This window comes from Necator americanus, chromosome III (genome assembly GCF_031761385.1).
Source record: "Necator americanus strain Aroian chromosome III, whole genome shotgun sequence".
In the NCBI taxonomy this organism is placed as follows: domain Eukaryota; kingdom Metazoa; phylum Nematoda; class Chromadorea; order Rhabditida; family Ancylostomatidae; genus Necator; species Necator americanus.
Window position 1 is genome coordinate 16,148,053 of NC_087373.1, and position 20,768 is coordinate 16,168,820.

Genomic DNA, 20,768 nt, shown 5'->3' on the forward strand with positions numbered 1-20,768 from the left:
CAACCATAACAACATCCTTGACATCAGGTGTCACTTCTTGAATCCTTTGAGAATCGGATAAATTTGACTAAACGCGTCATCGATATCCTTTTTAAACTTAGCTCCTGTGATAACAACCTGAACAACGATGTGCTTTTCTTTCTCACCAAAACGAAATGGAACTGATCAATTCTAGGGAAGTGTAGTACTACTTTAATTCGTTTTGAACATTTCGTTGACCGTCCTTTAAAACTAAAGAAAATGGCTGAACCGAATTTGCAATCAGATCTTCAAAACAATATTTGGTTGAAACGGTGACAGTGCTTTTTTATAGCTGGGATTTTCAGCGTTGGTTGAATTTATAAAGAAAGCGATAACATACCAGAAAATCAACACAGGCAGTTTCGTGCCATCGAAAGCGAAAGGATGCTAACGATTAAAAGGATCACCCCACGAGTCTGGGGTGGTATGGATTTCAGGTGGGTTAAGAATGAGAATATGAAAGAAGAATAAGAATACGAATTTTAGGTCGTAGAATGTGGGGAAGAGGATGATTCCGTTCATCTCTCCCTGTATCAGTGTGAACGGACGACCCCTGCCTCGTCTGCGGATTCTTCAAAAACCCATTCGGAAGCATCGCACGCGGGTGGGGCGCAAAGGTTGTGCATTGCAACAGAGGCCGTCGTAAGAAACAGCGTTGCAGGGTCGTCCGTTTACACTGATACAAAGATAGATGAACAGTATCACCCTCTTCTCGACAATCTACGACTCCCCTGTAGGCATAACCCACCTGAAATCCATACCACCCCAGATTCGTGGGGTGATGCCTTTAATAAACTTTTTTAACGACAGTTAAATGCAAATATACTTTTAAAGGCATCACTCCACGAATCTGAGATGGCACAGATTTCAGGTGGAGTATTCGTATACGGGATCGTAGATTATGGAGAGGTGGGTGATTCCGTCCATTTCTTGCTAATTGGCGTAAAAAACGGCCCGGAAGCTGCGGCGCGTACACAAGGCTGGGGCGCTCCAATCGAACCCGTTGTAGAAAAAAGCGCGCCGGAACGCTCGAAGCCGTATCTTCTGGGCTGTTTTTTACGGCTATTAGGAAGAAATGGACGGAATCATCCTCTTCTCCTTAATCTATGATCCTGTATACGAATACTCCACTTGAAATCCGTACCACCTCAGATTCGTGGGATGATGCCTTTAAGGGAACCATGAACCGACAAACATTACCAGCAATGGATCTGTCAAAATCTGGATAACGAACCCAAAGGCAGCATTTCACAAAAATGGCGATCTAAGATCTCTTCACGAAGAGATAGCGCTAAAGGCATTACCCCACGAATCTAGCGTGGTATGGATTCTCCTTGGAGTATACCTATATCTGGTAGCAGATTATGAATACAGGGGTGGTTCCGCTAATCTCTCCCTGCATCACTGTAAACAGACGACTTCGGAATTTGGAGTCCTCTATTGCAATGCGACACCTTTGCCCTGCCGCGCCAGCGATTCCTCGAAAACCCATTCGTAAGGGACCGCATTCCGAAGCCGTCTGTTTACAGTGATGCAGGGAGAGATGAACGGAATCACTCCTGTATTCATAATCTACGATCCGATATACTTATGCTCCAGCGAAAATACATACCACGCCAGATTCGTGGGATGATGTCTATAAGGGTGTAGAGCATGAGTGTAGGTGCAATCACTCCCTTCCCTAATTCTCTAATTCTTCCTAAATCTAATTTTTAAATCTTCCCTAATTGTTGTGAAAAACGGCCTTAAAGAATGCACTATCTACGAGGCTCGTAAAACGTGTCAAGTTATGCGACAGCAGACATACGCGCTGCGTCTGCGTCGTCTGACCGGGAGGGACACGATCAGCAGCGCCTTGATTGTCCTTGCACGTGCGACGTATATGCTTGGATTCACATGCTTGACATATTGTCTGAAGCCTCGTAGGGAAATTCGAAAAGGAGGAACTCAACGTGACCCTGCTCATGTGACTCGTGACCTACGCGCTTGACCCTATCTTTTCGTAGATCGATCTCAACATTGTCAATTTCGTGATATATTGCCTCTTGAAATCCAACACCGCAATTTGACAATTTCAAAAGTATTCATTTTAAGTTTTCACTCTAGCCAACTAACACCTATCAAGAGCTGGAGTTCACCTTTCCGGAAACGAAGATCAGCAACACAACACGCGGTTTAACCATGCGATAGATCAACCCAGGGAACAATTCCGGTTCGTAGGTACTAAATTGAGTGTGCGTAACACACAACCCTTCCAACTGGATGGGAAAGCGAACATCGCAGGAACCAACCATGTTTTGGACCTATAGAAGAACCTTCATACCATCGTTGAGATTGCGTACAAGATTCAATCACTGGACTTTGAGGATAAGGTAAAAAAAAAAGAATAAGTTTTGCTGAAACCTACTTTAAACTCCGTGAATTTGGCATCAAATCCTAACTTTTGCACAATCCTAGCGTATTTTCGAGCAGCCAACCTAGAAGGAACCTGCACATTCCAATACTTCAATAGGAGTTCCTTATTTCGAAAATACCAACCGGCTAGCATCTTCCGATTTTGCTCCAGTGCAAACCATTTTACCGCTGGAGAAGATGAGAGCAGTTGTTCGTGGCTCACGAATGCGCATAATAACAGCGGCAAAACGTTTCGGATTGTACTCCGCGTTACGTGCATGCAATGCAATCTTCTTTAAGTCCAAAGGTACCCCTGAGCAACCAGCGTTACACTAGACCACTAGAAAAATATTTGAAGATGGGACAAACCTAGATTGACTGTGGATACAATATTCTGTAGTGTTGGCATAGGAATGTCAATGGCACTGACAGGTGTAGCTGGCATCATAGCCGCGGGAAGATTCGACGCTGGCATGTGGTTTGCATCTCGATAACTTTGCTGAAAAAAAGATCAAAAATAAAAGATAATTACTTACAACAAAGACACAGGTAGAGAGGCTTCTCATAATGTGAAGGAGACTGAAAGAATCACTCAGAAAGGATGCAAACTTGTCGACCAATTTAAAAAAATGAATGAGAAGCAAAAATAGAGGATGAAATACTTACAAAAGTGATTTTTGAGATTAGAGCTAAAGAGCAAGAGCTGCCCTTCCCGTTAATTTGCGAATGGAATTTGCAGGGCGATTCAACGCAAATTTGGGAATTATTCTTCGCGAAATTATAAATCCTCATCATTGTCCAAAAATCGAACTTGAAAGGAACTGATACTGGGGCTTTCAGCTCAAGGTAGCCACATGTATTTCTAGAAGATGTGTGGGAGAACTTAACACAAATACGTAATTTGCGAGCAAACCACCATCAACGAACCCAGATATTTCCTCCACTGCCTACCCGAAATCTCCTCAAATCTCAGAAATTTTGCAGAACAGGGGAGATATTCAATACAAAAGTTGAAAGTTCAATATTGCTCAATTACAAGAAAAAAAGAACATGCAAAAAAGATGTGCAACCTGTTCAAAATTCAAAGGCGTCATTGGAACAGCAAGGTTAGGCCCGACAGATCCTGGATTCATGTCCTAAAAAAATACCACAAAAGAACAAAGAATAATTTCTTGACACCGCTACGAAAAAATTAAAAATAAGAAATCGGTCGAAATAGATCTCATAAATTATCTTCGTTATTAGTGTCATGCAATTCCGATACTAATGACGTCTTGTAATACTTTGAAATTCATGTTCAAAAACTATTGCAGTGAGCTTTCTGACAACACAACCAGCATTTTGAGTTGAACGTTGACCACTAAAGCTCATTCCAAAGACAGCCAATCAAGTGAAATTGTAACTTTTTTCGATTTCAAGCGTACCTGTATGGAACAGGAATGTTAAAAACCTGAATTGATTCCAAAAATCTAACGTAGTGAACTCATTACTGTTTCCGAACCTAAGTTCCTATCTTTTTACCATTGGTTCAAACCGCAGAAATCTGTGATATTTCACAGAAACATCATCAAAGTAAAAGTAGGCCAGCTCAATTAAACTCGGAGAAAAAAAAGTAGAACCTCGTCGGAATACTTAATAAACGAGCACAACTAAGAAAACTCCACCAACTTATAAAGTGAAAAAAGAAAATCCAAAAGCATAGATAAGCATTATCAAGCGAAACAAAAACTTGCTTATTTTAACAGATTCACTAGCCACAACTTGTATCCACTTACTATTTGAAGAAGCCAACCTGAAACACTGATCCAGGATTCCCACCAACATTTACAACTGACGATGGGTTGATATTCAGATTTAAGTTCATATTACTACCGCGATCCTGAGAAGCGAATCCAACCATGGAACCAGGGCCGCCATGGTTACTATGCATCATACCTGAAGAAAAACATATCAGATCACTCCTTGGAATTTCAGGAATTTTCGCTGTTTACTCTGCGCTTGGTGAGATCCACCAATCATAGAAGAGGGTCCGAGCAAACTGTTTGGTCCCACGATACTGGAAGGACCTATGATAGAGCCGGGTCCAAGGACTGACCCCGGTCCTCCATGCTGCCCGAGTACTGATCCAGGTCCCCCATGTCCTTAATGAAGGTAATGTAACTAGGATATCCAAACAAAACATCAGTATGTGATTCTGAACTTTCTTTTCTACGAAATTTCAGTGAGGCTGAAACTTCATGTCCATTAAGGAATCTAGGAAAAAGTGCATTTAAGACAATTAAAATTGTCCACGAACCTAGAACAGAAGCCGGCCCATGGGCTGGAGTGTCACCTCCGAGACCACCCAAAACCGACGGATGAGGACTGTTCATATTCATCTTAATCAGATAAGCACCCTTGGGGTCCCTTAAATGTTTCCAGAACAGTTACAAACAGTAAGCGTTAACACAAAAATGATGTATTCGATTGGAGCAAACCAAATTACAAAGTTCAAAGAAATCGAGCGGGGTTTAATCATGTCTGCAATCAGACATCAATAATTATCTAAAGAAAAAAAAACATGAACAAGTAACAAGGAAACAATAGAATCAACAAGAACACAAAAAAAAACACAAACGTTTTGAACAGTATGGAAAGTTCTAAGTACACCAAAATTTTTTATACATCAAATTGAACGAATTTTCGGGGAATAAATGGCCTCTTGGAGCAGTGAAGTTGATTGGAATGGCATGTTCCTTGCGGTCCTAGAGAAAAATATGGACTGTGATTCAAAACACGTCATAATCTCTGCTTCATTCAGCACACCTCGCGTTTTCTAGCAAATTTCCCCTTCGGTTTTCTCTTCTTCTCTGCTGAAACTTCTTCATCTTCTGAGCCATCCTAAAGGAAAACAATTTTGAGAGGATCCATGGAATTCCTTCCACCCGGAGTACTGAGCACTCCCACTCTTGGATCAAAACGACCTAACTTGTAGTGCAATTGTGTAAGCAGTTATCCTTGGAGTGGTGCTGTGGCACACCTCGCTCAGCTGCGCACCTCATTTGAGCTACAGTTGAATCGGGAAAAGGAATTTGAGATAATACAAAATTTGGTCGTAATGGCTACCTGAGCAGGTTTCTTGATGTATCTGGTATCAAACAGGGATGGTGATCTAGTATGTGGGCTAGTAAGAATAGTAGCTATGGAGATTGCGAAACATTTTCGAAAATCACCGTATATAAGGCCAAATCTAAGGAAATCCGTCATTCATTTGCAAAAAGGCAAAAAGGACCACTGCCAACATGGAGACTTCGTAATTTCACTCCGATTACTATGTGGTCGGGGCTTGCATCGAAGTCAAAGGAAATAATTACTAAATTAACCAACCCTGTTTAGTGGCTCAGACCTCAGGAAACCTGCTTAGGCAGCTATTACGACCACTTTTTGTGACCCCCCACAACTTCCTTTTCCCCATCGGATCAAAAAGATTTGAAGGTGCAGTTGCGCCAGCGCCTGAGCTCGAAGCGGCGTGGTTGAGCCTTCTGATCGTCTTGACACGACTATAGCGAGGATTCCACAGCAAGTGTGATGTTGTTTCAAGATGCACACAGTTCCTTCATAGAGCATCCCAGCCTTCGCTCGTCATTTCCGGCAATAAAGTAAAGGGTCACTGGCGTATCAATCAACTTGGGATGCGCCAACGCATTTTACTGGAATTCGTAATCGCTGAGGTTTTTGGAACGCGTATTGGCCTATACAATGACTTGCAGAGGCTAGCCGATGTGTCAAGTCAGTGTTTTTACCCTCTCAGACAAGCTTGGTACCAATTTATCGACCCCGGAGGGATGAAAGGTTTTGTTTGCACTAGGGCGGTTTCAAACCCTCGACCGTGTGACTGCAACGGACCTCTAACCGACTGCTCCAACGAAAATTGTAGCAGTTACTGGCAATGCGCAACTACTATCAAAATTAAAATGTAGAGCAAAGCCGAGGAATCGTGCGTTACCCCACATAAGACACTGTAACCAAAAAATGGAAAGTTTGACAACCTGTGCTTTGCTATATTTATCTTCTATTGAGCCTTCTCCGCTACCAAACGTCTTCGCCATCATATTCGAAAACAGTTCATCTTGACATCGAAATCGAACAAAGGATTCCATCTTAAAATCAAAGAGGCAAAAAAAAAAACAATTTTAAAACAACCATAATTGAACTCCTCATGAATCTTGGTAAGCTCATTGATACTACAAATAATGTGCAGTCGCAAGAAGCACCAAAAAGTGTAGTATAGCTAAAATCGTGGTATTTGATGCTTCAGAAGTCGCTACAATAGAAATGTAGAAAGTTTCGAGTTGTTTAATCTTGCACACGACATACAGCTCACATCACTTATAAATATCTAGTAGAATCAACTGTTATCAATATTCAGTTAAAACATTCGATCACCTTACTGTTACAAGAATAGATGACAAGAAAGGAACGTATGTAAGTGACGAACCTGTTGAAGTTTTCCGTCAACAAAGCTAGCTCTCTTTGCAACGTTCGGATGCCAATGTTTTTGCAAACTCTAAATTCATTAGCACTAAACGTACGTGAGTCCATATTAGTAAAATAAAATGAGTAGAAGAAGCAAAGTCTAAAAGCAGAGAAGATGAAAATCATATAAGATGTTTTCACAATAAAATGAATAATTATTACTCTGGCCTCCCAAAGAGAGCTATTTAGAGCTCCACACTTGCTCAGACTAGGCTCATTCTCGTTATAAGGATCCGAAGAAAGCGTTTCTAAAACACAGAAATGTGAACTGGGAAATTAAAAAAAAAATCTTTTAATAAATACCTCTACCTGAGACCTCACGATGAATAAGACAGGAGACGTTCGGGTAGCGTGTTAACAAATTCCGGATGAGCCCTAACACTGGTTCTTGAGCGTCCACTGGAGCCAAGAGAAGCATTCGAGAGAGTCGCTTGGCAAAGCTTGCAACTATATAATTGGGAATATGTCTGCAAGAACGAACATTTGAGAACGTGATAGCATTCAAGCCGAAAAACATTGTTCAATTAAAACGCAAATATGTGGACCTTTTTTCATAGCGACTACTCTAAAACATTCTCGTTCAAACTTTTTTTAAGGGTTACTTGGGAGTGCTTATCACGAATATGACATACATCACCATCTATTGTATTAACAATTTTAGGTCCCTATGATGTCCGGAGATTTTATAGATGATTTTCCTTGAAGTTATATGCTCAAGTTCAATAATGAAATTAGTCCCACAAGCCAAAGCTAATTTTATTTCAGTGATTTATATGGTCGAGTCAAAACGACGTGAACCAGGGTGAAGTTGCGTTTTCAGCTGCGCTCAGCCGCTTACACAACTCCACCATGGTTCGTGCCGTTTTGATCTGACTATATATATATATGTATATATATATATGTATATATATATATGTATATATATATATATATATATATATATATATATATGTATATATATGTATATATATAGACATATGTATATATATTATGTATTCACAAATATTCAAAAGATAAACAACAAAGTGATATGCCAAAAAAGTAAGGAAAAAAGGGAAGACGGGCTGAAAGCGTCAATCACCCACTAAACAAGTTTTTTTTTTCATAGAAAGAGGGAACTCACGTGGAAGATAAAAATTTATCAAGAAGAGTAATGAATTTTTCTTTCTGGTCCAAGTACAACACTGATGGCTTCGTTAACGAGTAAACATGATCATAGAAATTAGGATACTCACTAAAGCAGCTATACTTATATAAATGGCCGAGAAATCTTGAAAAAGTTGGAACTCACAAGTTATGCACAACGATTAACTTGAATATGGCTCCTAAAGAGAGAATAGCGAACATATCCCCCCTGTCAAACGCCTTAATAATAGACGTGATTCAAAGTGTAACGAATCTAATGTTTTAAAGGAAGTGCAAAGGTACCTTAAAAAAGAAGTCAGCCGTTCTGTGGGGTTCATCTAATTTGTCTAAGATATTTTCCGTGATGTAGGGTATCATGACTGCGAGAACTTTGCTTGGTACCTAAACCAATAGATAAACAAATACTCAAAACAAGGAAACGTATGAATAAGTAAGGCCGTACAATTTGTCCCATCCCTCCCCTATATTTGGAACCGAGAGCAACCAACGCATAAAACTTTCAACAATTTTTTTCAAAAACAACCCTCTAAACTAACATTCCAGAGTAACATTTCCGAAGCTCGTTGCAGTTGCGTAAGCGTCTGCCCTGCAAGTGGACACAATGCGATTCTCAGTTGCAATACTTATCACTACAGACCGAGTGAAGCTAACAATGATCCCGTCTCGATCCCAACCACTAGTTCCGACGCACCGCTTTGATCGCAGTTGTTTGCGCTACTGCACAGAGCTTCAGCTCGTTTTGGCAATACTGTACTTTAATTGATGTACTCAATGCATTCTTAAGTGTCAGAATGTTTGTTGGAAAGACTGTTGAGACAAAAAACTCACTGATTGCATCATCAAGCTAATCCAGTTTTCTTGAAACATTCTTACCAATTTCTTCTTCTTGTGCGCTTTCAGCGGATGATCTGAAAGATAAAACGTTTGAAATGGAAGAAATTGACTGGGTCGAAAACCCAGAATGCTGCCAATCTCTATAACTTACGAATGACACTGAAAATTCTTGGCGTGACTGAAACACGGGGATCGGGTACAGATTTTAAGAAATGGAACACATTGAACCAAGTTGAAACTGTGCTTTGGTTGAGTCTCTGGAAGGAACAAATCCGAGTATCGGGGCATTAATAAGGAAGAAAAAGCATTCATTAGCGAACCAAAAGGACTCGATTCGAAAATTCCTCACTGGAAGACAATTGCTTACTCTTTCTATCGAACAAGGTCTTATATAACTTTCCCACGGAAATACAATAAATCAGGGAATCGGGGAAAAGGGGAAAAATGAATGAACAAGTGTCAATGGATATTCGGCAGTGTGAAAGGTGCCTTTGTTAGCGTGCTTAGTACTCGAACCTCAGCCTTGCTCCAGGAAGAAATAAAGCAAATCAGCTGAGGAAATGAATGCAAGGTTTTAGATTCCCGCAGGGTTTCTGGGGAAACAAAGAAGTGCTCCAAGGGGGTTGCAAAGTTTAACCGCTAGTTGATGAAGTGGCTTACTTGCAAGCAATCCGGTAGTATCCGGGTTATTTCGAAAAGAAGGTCACAACGAGCGAAAACCTTCCTAGTTAAGTTCTTCATAACCTTCACAGGAATTTTCGTGCCACAATCCAAAAACAAGCAGAATCCCTGGAACTACTAGTTTTCAACCACTTTCACTTAGATAACGATCTCTTAAAATAACCTCAACCAAGTCTCGCAAAGACTTGGTAGGAACGATGCTGCCAGAACTTTGACACCTGTCATAAGGCTTCATTTTCCGAATTTGTTCACATAGCTCCTGAGAAAGCTCATATTTACTCATAAAATAAAGAGACAAAGGATTTGAAAAGCTACCTCCGCATATTCAGCTTTCAGGAGTATGAATTTCCATTCGTGCGCAGAAGCAGAAGGGGGCTCCTCTCTGTTGAGCTCGTACTCAGCGTCACCAGCTACCTCAGACTCAGCTGTGTTCTCCATGTTGTTGTCATCAGTTTCAGAACCACACTCAGTAGGAGTGTCCTGAATGTTTGGAATGCTTAGAATAAAAACAGTCAAAATGAGAGCATAAAGTTTGATAGAACGTACTGATCCAGGTTCTGTATGGCCGTTTGTTGTTTCTCCGTTATGTGCCTCAAAACTTCCTCCGTGGTAACCATTGCCCTCCAGTCCATGTTGTGCGGAGCCATTCTCGTTCACCATTCTTGCAGCTAATTCCTAACAGAAATGACAAAGTACATATGTAAGTTTGCAAAAGATCTCAGGCATAGTATGACAATAGTATATCCGCTGCACACAAATCTGTTATGCTCGAAGAGGTACAATGCAGGGAAGGGTTATGAATCGGCAGCACATGTGTATAAGTATCTCGCATCAACATAAAGACTGCTTCAGAGATAATGGACGCAGCTTGGTAACAACGCGCTGAAAGTTCGGAACAAATGAATGTTGCCAATACAAATTCCATGCAAATTAATGCTTAGCCATGCTGCTGTGTTAATTGGCAAGCCGAAAACATACAAAACCTCGGCATAACTTACCTCCGAGGCGGAAGAGAATAACTTGGATAGAAGCCAACTCTCTTCTGTTTAATTAGAGCGCCATTTGTAGCAATTCATGTTTTGTCATTGATAGCTCGCATTTCGAGCTGGAAAGGTTAATTTTTAAGATAGTTTTTTTCGTCGCGTATTCCTGAGTCACATAATGACATCTTTTCTCTATGCTTTGAGACTCTCATCAGCTTTCGCCCTAGTGAGATCGTCATTCGTTGTAGTTAGGTTTTGTAGTAGATCTAATATGTTACTCTTTTTTGAGACTTAACCTATTTTTGAAACCCTAATCATGTGCTGTATTTTTCTGCGTCGAGCAACATCCTTTTAGTAGTGTAGTACCATTTCTGCAAGCTTTGATAATTAGAAGGGTAAAAATCGGCAACCATTTGATTTTCCAAGAATTAGATGACCCTCGTAGACAAGGCCCAAACTAGTGCAAACATCATAATATGAAATACAAGCGAATCGGTTTTACTTAGTCTAGAAGAGAGCACTTTTGAAATGTAATCGTTCCCTTGGGACCGTTCTCGAAGAAGCGATCAGGAAGATCGTACATTGCTGCAGCGCGAATGTATGAAAAATACACTTAAAATGTCAGTGTGAATTCTACCCAGCGCTGTTTCGGCCTGTTCCATGTACATCGAGGTCTATACCTATATTACGGAAAGTGTAGCTATCGCTCCATAAGATGTGACAGTAACAACTATCAGAAGCATATCTTCACGCCTAGTCTCTGCCGATATCTTCATCGCGAATGTGGTCTTGGGGTCGAAGGAGACAAATCGTTCATCACAGCGTCTTAATTTTTACCACTTTCGAAACGACGTTATACTTCTTTGGCCGCAGGCCTTAGAGCGCTACTAGTCGAATAACGGTTTTACATCCCCTTGGCTTAAGATGACATGCTCTTGTCATAGAGCAGGTTAGTGGTTGTCCGCCACATCAGCCATGCAGCGTCCACACGAGCGGTAACTTCACAAACAAAGCTCCTGTCGGATACAATCTTCAGGGCAAGATATTTTAAAGTAGCGGTCCTTGGAAGGTCTGCGCTGTTAGTCTTGTTTAGTTAAGTCGTCGTGTACTCGGTCCCTCTGGCTCGGTGTAGCCCAAACCTTGTTAGCTTGTTGCGCCATATTTGTTTTCAGTTCTTCTTCTTTCTGTTCCAGTTCTTTTTCTTGAGACTGCAGCATGACCACCAGCGTAGAGAAACATCCATGGTGCAGGCTTCAGAAGGTCTGCCTTAATAATATCCATGACGATTGTGAAGAACAGTGGAGAGAGGGCTCATGATGATGATCTTGGTGCAGGACGATGGAGGTGAGGAATTCTCCAGCCTCCTTCACTCGCCTTTTTGACGTTGAGATGTAGCTCAAACCTTGCCAGTCTGTTGTGCCATACTTGTGTCGGTGCTCCAGTTTTATCTTATGATGCTAGCACGAAATCGACGTACAGAACGTCCATAGTGCATGCTTCGGAAGGTCTGCTGTCATATTACTCATGACGATTGTGGGCCAGCGCACTACGTACAGCGTACCTGAACCTATCTGATTAGCTCCTCTGGAACAACATGTTGTAAAAGGTACCTGTCATGTCTTCATGCGAAACGCGATCAATTGCTTTCGCCAAGTCGAGGGAGGCGAGATGCAGAGGCTTTTGCTTCTCAATCAGGAGTCGTGTAGCGTGGATGGCATCGGTGATGCTGGAGTTTGTGATGAAACTGCTCTGGTTAGTGAGCAGATGGAAAATGATGCAACCGATGATGTGTTAAAAGATCTTCGTACTGTGAAACAACAGTCAAGTCGGCTTGTAATTCGAGTTATAGGCTGGATTGCCCTTCTTGCCCTTCTTCAAGCAAGGTTCAAGATAGGTGGTATCTGTTTCGTTGTCAGTCCAGGGTGTCTCCTCTTGTTCAACAATTCTGTTCAGAAACTGTGTTAACCACAGTTCACATGATTCGAACCGGGTGACTTACACGGTTCTGCCGCCAGACAGGGAAGACGACTGGTCTTCCCTGTCTTCATTCGTTTTAGGGGCGATGGAATTTCGTCAGCGCTTATCTGCTGAATTGGTGGAAGTGTAGCGGATAAGTTGGTAAATAGGGGACTCTTCGGTTCATGAGATGTGGTTACGCCAGTGCTTCGGCACCTTTTTCCGGTCCATCCGAAGTCTTCCATTCTTGTCATTAATGCTGCTGAATTTTTTGACGTCTTCGGTCTGGCGGATCGTGCCTGTTGGCAGATGAGGTGTTCGCCGCAACATGTATCAAGCCTCTTATAATGTCACGGTGGTGTGGGGCTTTCGCTACGACCACCGTTTGTGCTCTTTTCTCCCTTCCATAATTTTGCCAGCTTTTCTGTGTCATACTGTTGAGAAAGGTTTCATGGAAATGCTTCTTCTCACGGGTCTTCGTTTTATTTCCTAAATCCATGGCCTGTTTCTTTATCTCTTGACTATGAGGTCGTGTTATAGTGAGCACTGTGCGGATTTCTTCGACTATCATACTACTTGCGAGCCGTCATGTATACTATCTTCGAAATTCTTGATGGGTGGAAGCGGGATGCGGGAGGAGACTTTGGTTTTTACCCCTTCAGTCGCTGCCACTTGCCACGAGTGGGTCTGCATTGATCATCTAGGTTCTGCTTCAGATGTGCGATTTTTATTGTAACGATAAGCGGACGATGCCGCGCTCCATCAGTTTCGTAAAGGAATGACATTCACATTGGTGACAAACTTTTGATCGCGAGTTTCTATCAACATGAAGTCAATTTGCGTCCTAGCCCTGCCATTGAAGGTGACGAAGTGGCGTGGCTGCTTTGACATTTTCGTGTTTGCAATGACGAGGTTATGCGAATCGGTGAACGCCAGAATGCGCTCGCCACCTGCCTCCGCTCTCCGTAGTCGAGACCACCATGGCATTCTTCATTGGTCCAACGTGTTCGTATCAGAACTTCAGGCGGTTTTCTTATTGAGTAACTCGGAGAACTCGTACTTAATTTGACTCGAGCAGCTCGCCCGAGGGGCTCACGCCGAGAAGAAGCGAAGTATGAAGTGTTTCATCATTGTGATTAGGTCCCTGACGTGCTATGAGAGAATTATGCCTACTTCGTTTCCGTCATGCTTTGGTACCAGACAATCTTGTCTCCCTCACTGCGAAGGCGTCAAATCTGTATCGTCTTAGTGCAGCTGCCAGCGTTCCAACAACGTGCCAACGTTTCAAATTGGTATGCTGATCTTGGCAATGTTGTAAGATTGTTGGGACGCCTAGTTGCCCCGTGGCCGCCCTTAGTAGACGTGGGTTCGCGCTTATTTTTCACACTCATCAAGGCCCATGCGACGCGGACGCCCCAGTTTTACCCTATTTTCTTTTGACTTCTTCACCTTTATGGATGTGACAGGCCATTTCCCCTGCCGACCTGACACGCAGGTCTGTCGCCTGTTCCAATTAATCATTCCCAGAGGATGAAAAGCTCAGTTAGACCTAACTGGGATCGAACCTGGGAACCTACGTCTGGCGCAGCGCCTTAGGTCGCAACACCACTTCGGTATTTAAGCACGTTATATTGTTTTTTTCATATTCACTCTCATTATCGCAACTATTATTTGCCTTTAGGAGAGAGACTTATTCTCATGACACAGGTTCCAGAAATGTCATATGAGCAGACACTGCAAAATATGGGGTATCGCTTTAACGAAAATGGCGAACTACGAACCATTAATGTAGGTATGATATTTTATGACCAATACTTCTGATCGGGTAAAAAGGAGCACCCAAAGAGTGGTCGTAATAGCAAACTAAGCAGGTTTCTTGAGGTCACTACTATTAAACAGTGTCGGCTGATTTAGTATGTGCGTTAATAAGCATACCTTGGCTAGAGGTTGGGTAATATTTTCGAAAATCATCGTACATAAGGCCAAATCAAAAAGAACAAGCCATTCATTTGCATAGCGGAAAAAAGGCTACTGCTAAATCGCAGACTCTTCACTCTGATTACTATATGACCTTTTCATTCTGATTACTATATGGCCAGAGCTTGCATCGAAGTCCACGAAATAATTTGACGAATGGCTTGCGATCGTGGATTGCTATGGATGGAGCGGCTGTGCCCCAACTGTGGAAATCCCTGTAAAGTCAAAAAGCAAGGGAACGCGAACAGTAAAGATACGCGCTGGAAGTTCGAATGCCAGAAATGCCAGTGTCATCAACCTGGAATTCCGCAGAAGATTGTATACCTAAAGGAAACCCTTTCCGAAACATTCACAACAACGCAAGGAGATCTTGCTAGCCAGCTACCATTTGTCTACAACCTAATGATCTTGCAGAGATGGTGCGAAAATTGCAGAGCGTTGAAAAGGGCATCGTCCAGTGGACTCAATAGTTGCACGATGTACTTATTGATTAGTAAACCACTAACGTAACCAAATAGGAGAACGTGAGAGGGTAGTCTAGGTCGATGAAATCATCGAAAAATCAGGCATTGCAATTCTCATAATCAATCTAGGTCGCATCGTCCGCAAGAATAAGCTCACTCGAGGTATTCAGGACAGAACGAAGCTTGTTTTTAGGGTGGTTACAGATCGATTTCGGTCGCTTCAACCCTCGATGGTATTGTCCAGAAATATATACTAGCGGATGGTGTCCGCACCGGCATCTGAAAGGGTTACAACGATCTGACGAACCTGGACTACATTCACGAGACGAACAACACCCTGCAAAATTTGTGGATCCAATCACAGGAGTGGACATGCAACTCTTGGAGGGGACCTGGTCTCTTCTAAAACCTAAAATTTGTCCCGTCACAGGGTAAAAGGCGACCTGTGGGACCGTTTCTACAAAATTCTTCGGAAGTGGCGGTTCAGCATTTCCTCTACGAGCTCTGGAATCAGATCGCTGAAAGTGTCCTACTTCTTGAGAGATTTCATGACTCAACAGCCTATATCAAGGCTGCACTCACTTAACCCAACGAAATTTTTTTTAAAAACATGACCACCGGCCACCGTTCGAGTGGGCACCCTCCTCCCAACTCTTACCTTTTACACCTTCTGATTTGAAAAGAACCGTTAAATTCAAGAAGAAACTTGTCCTTCAGGGAAATACTCCGTTTGTTTTTACCAATCAAGCTGATTATGAACGTATTGGTGACGCGATGACTACGGAGTTGTACGGAATACTGGAATCGTCATACGGTCTAACAAAGATCGAAGTCCCTGTGAGTCTCCGAGCATGCTTTTTTTAAAAACAGTTTTTCAATTTATTTATTTTGCTTTAATTTTCCTTCAAGTATTACTTTGAGACATTTTGAAAAATTCTGCTTAGGCTGAAGTCGAAGACAAGTGTGGAATCGTGATAAATTTCCTTGGTTTCGTATATGCTTCTCCAGGATTTCAACAAAAATCTACAGTTCTGCTTATTATTCATGGCAGCGGAGCAGTACGTCCAGGACAGTGGTCTAGAAGGTATGCATAGTCGGGAAAAATGTAGTTGGGTGGGGGGGAAGGGAGGGGGGGGGGGTGGCACTCAGTGGCGCCCCTATTTCTCGACGGTCTAACTTACTTTTTTTCTCTCAGAAACTTTAGTTTACATGTCATAGATCCTCTAAGACTAATGCTTAGGCCTTAGGGCCCCGATTGATCTGATTATTTACTTCGAGTAATAAGGGCGAGTCACTGGGTGCCCCCCTTTCCCTCAACTACATTTCACCCCCCGTAGTCCTCGGTAGTTGCGGGTGGTCACAACGTATATCCCATATTCACGCATTCTTTTTCATTCCATGTTCTTAGGTTAGGGAGGATTCAGTTCACTTTGTTGGCTTATCATTACAGTTTAGTAACGCTAAGCCATGTTCAAGACGAACATAGTAGCGGTGGGGGAAGTGCTGCTAAGTCTTCTTTTCAGGATGTGAACAGTAAGAGTGAACATATGATGAGCTGGCTACGGCCGTCTAAGTAAAAAGGATAGAATTCGATGCCGTACATTCTTGAAAATTCACTATTTACGTAATGCGCACCTTTGCAGTGTGTTTGTTTCCAGCGAATCCACAATAGAAAGAGAGATGGAGAAATCGCTTGATCCTTTTTTTTTTGCAAGAAGTTGAACCTTTCGCAGTCACTTACAGCTAGCCTTTTACGTTTTTAGGTTGATCATGAACGAAAACTTAGAAGTTGGCTCTCAGTTCCCTTATATACGTCGTGCACTCGCAAATAATTGGGGAGTCATTGTGTGTAGCACAAACACTGATGAAGAGGTGTGTACTTCCAACATTTAATTTTCCATTTCTTTTCAAAATTGAAGAACTGTGATGGAGCAGTTTTTGAAACTATATGGAGACAAACGTTATATTTGAAAATCAAGACTATCTATTGATTAAATCGAAATAATTTTGTCTAGATTTCATAGTCGGATCAAGACGACATGAAGCACGTTGCAGTTGCGTAAGCGTGGGTGGTGTAAGCAAGGTTCCAACCTCGATCTTGATAGCTACGCTTCACCGCACCACTTCAAGCGGAGCCGCTTACGCAACTGCACCCATGTCGTTTTGGTATCATCCTACTATACGTCTGTCGTGTTTTGGTCTGCCCTCCCAGCTCTTCACCTTCTTTCATTTATTAACTTACAATGTTGGAATAATATATGGTATAAGTACACTACCGAAAAGTCTAGGTCTTCCGCATGAAAAACCATGAAACGGTTCCTCACCAGAGGATCTATTTTGCTCCTGAGGAGTTGAAATGCGCCATATGATCTTTTAGTTTATTTTGTGTTGATTGCGTATTGCTAGTAATTGTTCATTCAATCTATTTCAATTTTTCTGTTCTGTTGTGAAAGCAAGCATTCTACATAGTCACGACATTTTGGTAGTCGCCTTTTTGTGCTTGTTCCCTGAGTAGACACTGCTGTATTTCTTTAGTGGCTGGAGTGTTGATGATAATCTTATGGTTTCCTTATTTAGAATTACAATCACATGAATTGAGCTTAAAGGCATCACCCCACGAATCTGAGGTGGTGCGGATTTCAGGTGGAGTATTCGTATACGGGATAGTAGATTATGGAGGGGGGGGGGGGTGATTCCGTCCATTTCTTCCTGATTGCCGTAAAAAACGGCCCGAGAGATGCGGCGCGTGCTCAAGGCTGGCGCGCTCCAATCGAACTCCTTGTGGAAAATAGCGCGCCGGAACGCCCTAAACCGTGTCTTCAGGGGCCGTTTTTACGGCAATTAGGAAGAAATGGACGGTATCACCCCTCTCTCCATAGTCTTCCATCCCTTATATGAATACTCCACCTGAAATCCGTATCATCTCAGATTCGTGAGCTGATGCCTTTAACTGATTGCTGCTACTGCTTGTTTTTTTTTCTTTTTGGACTACATGATCCGAATACTTCATATGTATTCGTATTTCAGTTTTCTGACTATCCTCGTCTTCACTTGTGTTCTGTGTATGAACAACTCCTGAGAGATACCAATGTCCAGAGATTTTTCGTTGTTGCGCACAGTCGTGGAGGTTCGGACATTGCAAAGTCTGTGAGTGCTTACTTTATTTTTCCCTCTGATATTATCATCTTCTCATGTTTAACGTTTTTTACCCGAAATTGTGCGTTTTTGTTTCAGCTTCCTCATTTTAAAAAAGAGAATCGCTTCGAAGTTGTCTGTCTCACAGATTCTACTGGCTTTGAAGTTCCTTCTTGTTCAACGGTAGAGTCCATCTACAATGGAACGGTGTTCATAAACTGGCGGGTTGACAAGAAACTTCAAAAAATGGCCATTTCAAATGAAGAAGATAATCTTCAACTGTGTTCACGGGTTCATCAAATTTATGCTGGTAAGCTTGTGGTTTGCACTTATATTCATATATGCTGTAATCGGAGACGGAGCTCCGACCCTCTTCACTTTGGAGGGTTTGGGAAATGGCTCTTTCAGCTGCACCACCACTGTTTTTATTTTGCACTCTTTAATGTGAAATAAGTAAAGTTGAAAGAGGATACCGAAAACATCTCAAACATCTCCGTGTGAAAGGGGTTACTGAGGTTACTTTGCATTTCAGGCACATTCAAGTGAAGGGAGTCGGGCACACTGAAGGCTCTGAAGAGGAAATGTAGAGCATCCGTTAAGTCGAAGTTGACGTTTTCCGCCTGTTTGAAGTCAACATATGATTTCGTATTAAAAGAATGTTGAGATGTACTCTATCAAGAAGTGTATGACATGAAAGAGATAAGTTTTTCTTTTTAATGGACGTGAAGGGGAGGATGATTCGCATCCACCCCTTCATTTCTATCAAGAAAGAAAGCGGAGCATCCTCTCTTCATAGTCCTTCAGTGTGCGCGACTCCCTTCACTTGAACATGCCTAGGGTGGAAAGTAACCCCAGTAACCCCCTTCACTCGGAGAAAGTGAAAGTGTTTTGAAAGGGTACGGCTAATTCCTATCACACCCATGATTATTGTCGCCATCTTCTTGCAAGTTGGTTTGTAGTTATTAAGTCCTATTTAAGGGACAACAGAACACGAAAGATCTTCACATGCCGCGTATAGAAGCATCTTTCATGTCTTGGAGAACTGGAACGAAGCAGATGGCTTACAAAAGCTTTTAGTAGAAGCTGCCGCTCTGACTTCTGTGAGTGACTAGACATTTTAAACTATCCTTTATGGCTGACATACATCCAAGTATGCTTCCGTGCGATTGTACCTCTACACGTGACACAGTTTTCCCGATCCAAAGTGAATGTTTCCTCCAATTCAAGATCTGTGTTTTAAGCTGATCTGATCTGTGTATGGAAATGTGTTGGGATGTTGACGAAAAAGAGCATGCATGGGAACTCTGTCAGGTCAGTATCTCATCGAGACACGAAGCCATGAGCATGTCAAAACTTAGGTGCAAGGTACAAACATGGAGTGGGAGCTAACTCAAATGAGGTTCAAATAGGGTAAGAGGCGCCACGCGTCGCGACAGGTGTGGAAGATGGCGTTTCATGACGATTTCTGATGCGACGCGTTTCCCACTTTTAGGGGAAGATGAACGGAGCTTTTCCGCAGATTTGTGGTGTGCTTCCTTCAATTCCAGATATGCAGATATGTGTTACTGACGTAGTTGATGTAGCACTACTAGTAAGACATATTTCAGTTCTATTCTCTCTATATATATTATATATATATCCTTCGATGTTATATCGCAAAGTTCATTAATTTGCCCATATAGTTTGGGTCACTTCTAGCACCTTTCTCTCTCATTCAAACCTGATCTGGGCAGTTGGCATCCCCGCTTTGCATGCACCCAGCACGCGAGTTTTGACATGTCATGACCTCATTCCTGGATCAATACCTGACATACTGACCAGAGAGTTCCCTGAGTAGGTTTCTGGGACATTTATTACAGTTTCTTAAACTTGCCTTGCGTGCGTGTATGTTGTAGATGTACATATACTTTCACTTTGAATTTTTTCCAACTCACATGTTTTATTTCAACTTTGTTCAGTTGGCGTTTTCTTATAAACATACTTCAACAGATAATTGTAACAAAATATCGGAATGTCTGTCGCCCTTTTATTCGCAGGGGACCAGTAAGGATAAAATTGTTGTAATCTCTCTTCATTTTGCGGACGTTGGCGAATATTTTTGAAACGCTTACGCGGAGTGTCTGTCGATAAAAATCTTGAAAGTCTGTTCTAGCCGTCCGCTTTGATACAAACATTTCAGCTCATTTCTATTTTCTCTTTGAATCAGAGGAGTTACTCCTCACATTCTTAAACATGTAAATCACATGTCTAGCACTGGGAAGTAGCGTTCACCTGCTGCCGCTGCTAAGTTGATCCCTTATTTTTCATGTTACTTGCAGCAATGTGTATGTGAAAGTATAAAGTGTTGTGAACAACGCCATAATCATTACTTTTTTTAATCTTTGAGGCACAACCGGGAACCACACGGAACCGCATCAATGTTGCGTTTCTAACATCAGAACGATAGAAATCGAAATCCTTTGGAATTAAGCAGACTAAATCAGCAGACATGTACATGGAATAACACAACGAGTTGTGGTGGGACCTATCGTGCATTGCTAGAATTTATACAGATTCAGAATTTAGAAATTCATATACCCGTCCACAAAGAAGAGGAGAAAGAAACATTCACGCATTTGTCACGGCTGATCATATCGTGCGCTGGGATACGGCTATACCTAAG

General features: G+C 42.0%; 2 protein-coding genes across 6 annotated transcripts; one reads left to right on the top strand and one right to left on the bottom strand.

Moving 5' to 3' along the window:
* Nucleotides 1–30: 30 nt before the first annotated feature.
* RB195_009756 (uncharacterized protein) lies at nt 31–13,517 on the bottom strand (the record flags this gene model as incomplete). Of its 3 annotated transcripts, XM_013444423.2 has the most annotated exons (27): nt 31–117; nt 2,160–2,324; nt 2,429–2,498; nt 2,560–2,728; nt 2,785–2,914; nt 3,486–3,551; nt 4,208–4,350; nt 4,407–4,556; nt 4,712–4,821; nt 5,080–5,159; nt 5,221–5,295; nt 6,444–6,554; nt 6,893–6,961; nt 7,093–7,178; nt 7,240–7,397; nt 8,054–8,164; nt 8,222–8,295; nt 8,359–8,457; nt 8,905–8,984; nt 9,062–9,167; nt 9,571–9,699; nt 9,755–9,850; nt 9,907–10,071; nt 10,138–10,266; nt 10,590–10,633; nt 12,185–12,300; nt 13,333–13,517. In XM_013444423.2, 27 exons carry the CDS (start codon nt 13,515–13,517, stop codon nt 31–33), a joined length of 3,003 nt encoding a protein of 1,000 aa, XP_013299877.2. The 3 variants fall into 3 exon arrangements, with proteins under 3 accessions (XP_013299877.2, XP_064048041.1, XP_064048042.1); XM_064190459.1 differs by lacking the exons at nt 31–117; nt 2,160–2,324; nt 2,429–2,498; ... (7 more) ...; nt 12,185–12,300; nt 13,333–13,517 and having other exon boundaries at nt 5,055–5,159; nt 10,138–10,251; XM_064190458.1 differs by lacking the exons at nt 5,080–5,159; nt 5,221–5,295; nt 6,444–6,554; ... (13 more) ...; nt 12,185–12,300; nt 13,333–13,517 and having other exon boundaries at nt 4,712–4,787.
* Nucleotides 12,243–19,218, top strand: RB195_009757 (uncharacterized protein; the record flags this gene model as incomplete). Of its 3 annotated transcripts, none has more annotated exons than XM_064190460.1 (8): nt 12,243–12,468; nt 14,212–14,318; nt 15,689–15,808; nt 15,916–16,055; nt 16,735–16,843; nt 17,999–18,118; nt 18,206–18,416; nt 19,085–19,218. In XM_064190460.1, 8 exons carry the CDS (start codon nt 12,243–12,245, stop codon nt 19,216–19,218), a joined length of 1,167 nt encoding a protein of 388 aa, XP_064048043.1. The 3 variants fall into 3 exon arrangements, with proteins under 3 accessions (XP_064048043.1, XP_064048044.1, XP_064048045.1); XM_064190462.1 differs by lacking the exon at nt 12,243–12,468 and adding an exon at nt 13,685–13,822 and having other exon boundaries at nt 14,238–14,318; XM_064190461.1 differs by lacking the exons at nt 14,212–14,318; nt 15,689–15,808; nt 15,916–16,055; ... (2 more) ...; nt 18,206–18,416; nt 19,085–19,218 and having other exon boundaries at nt 12,243–12,539.
* Between the last annotated feature and the right edge of the window lie 1,550 nt (nt 19,219–20,768).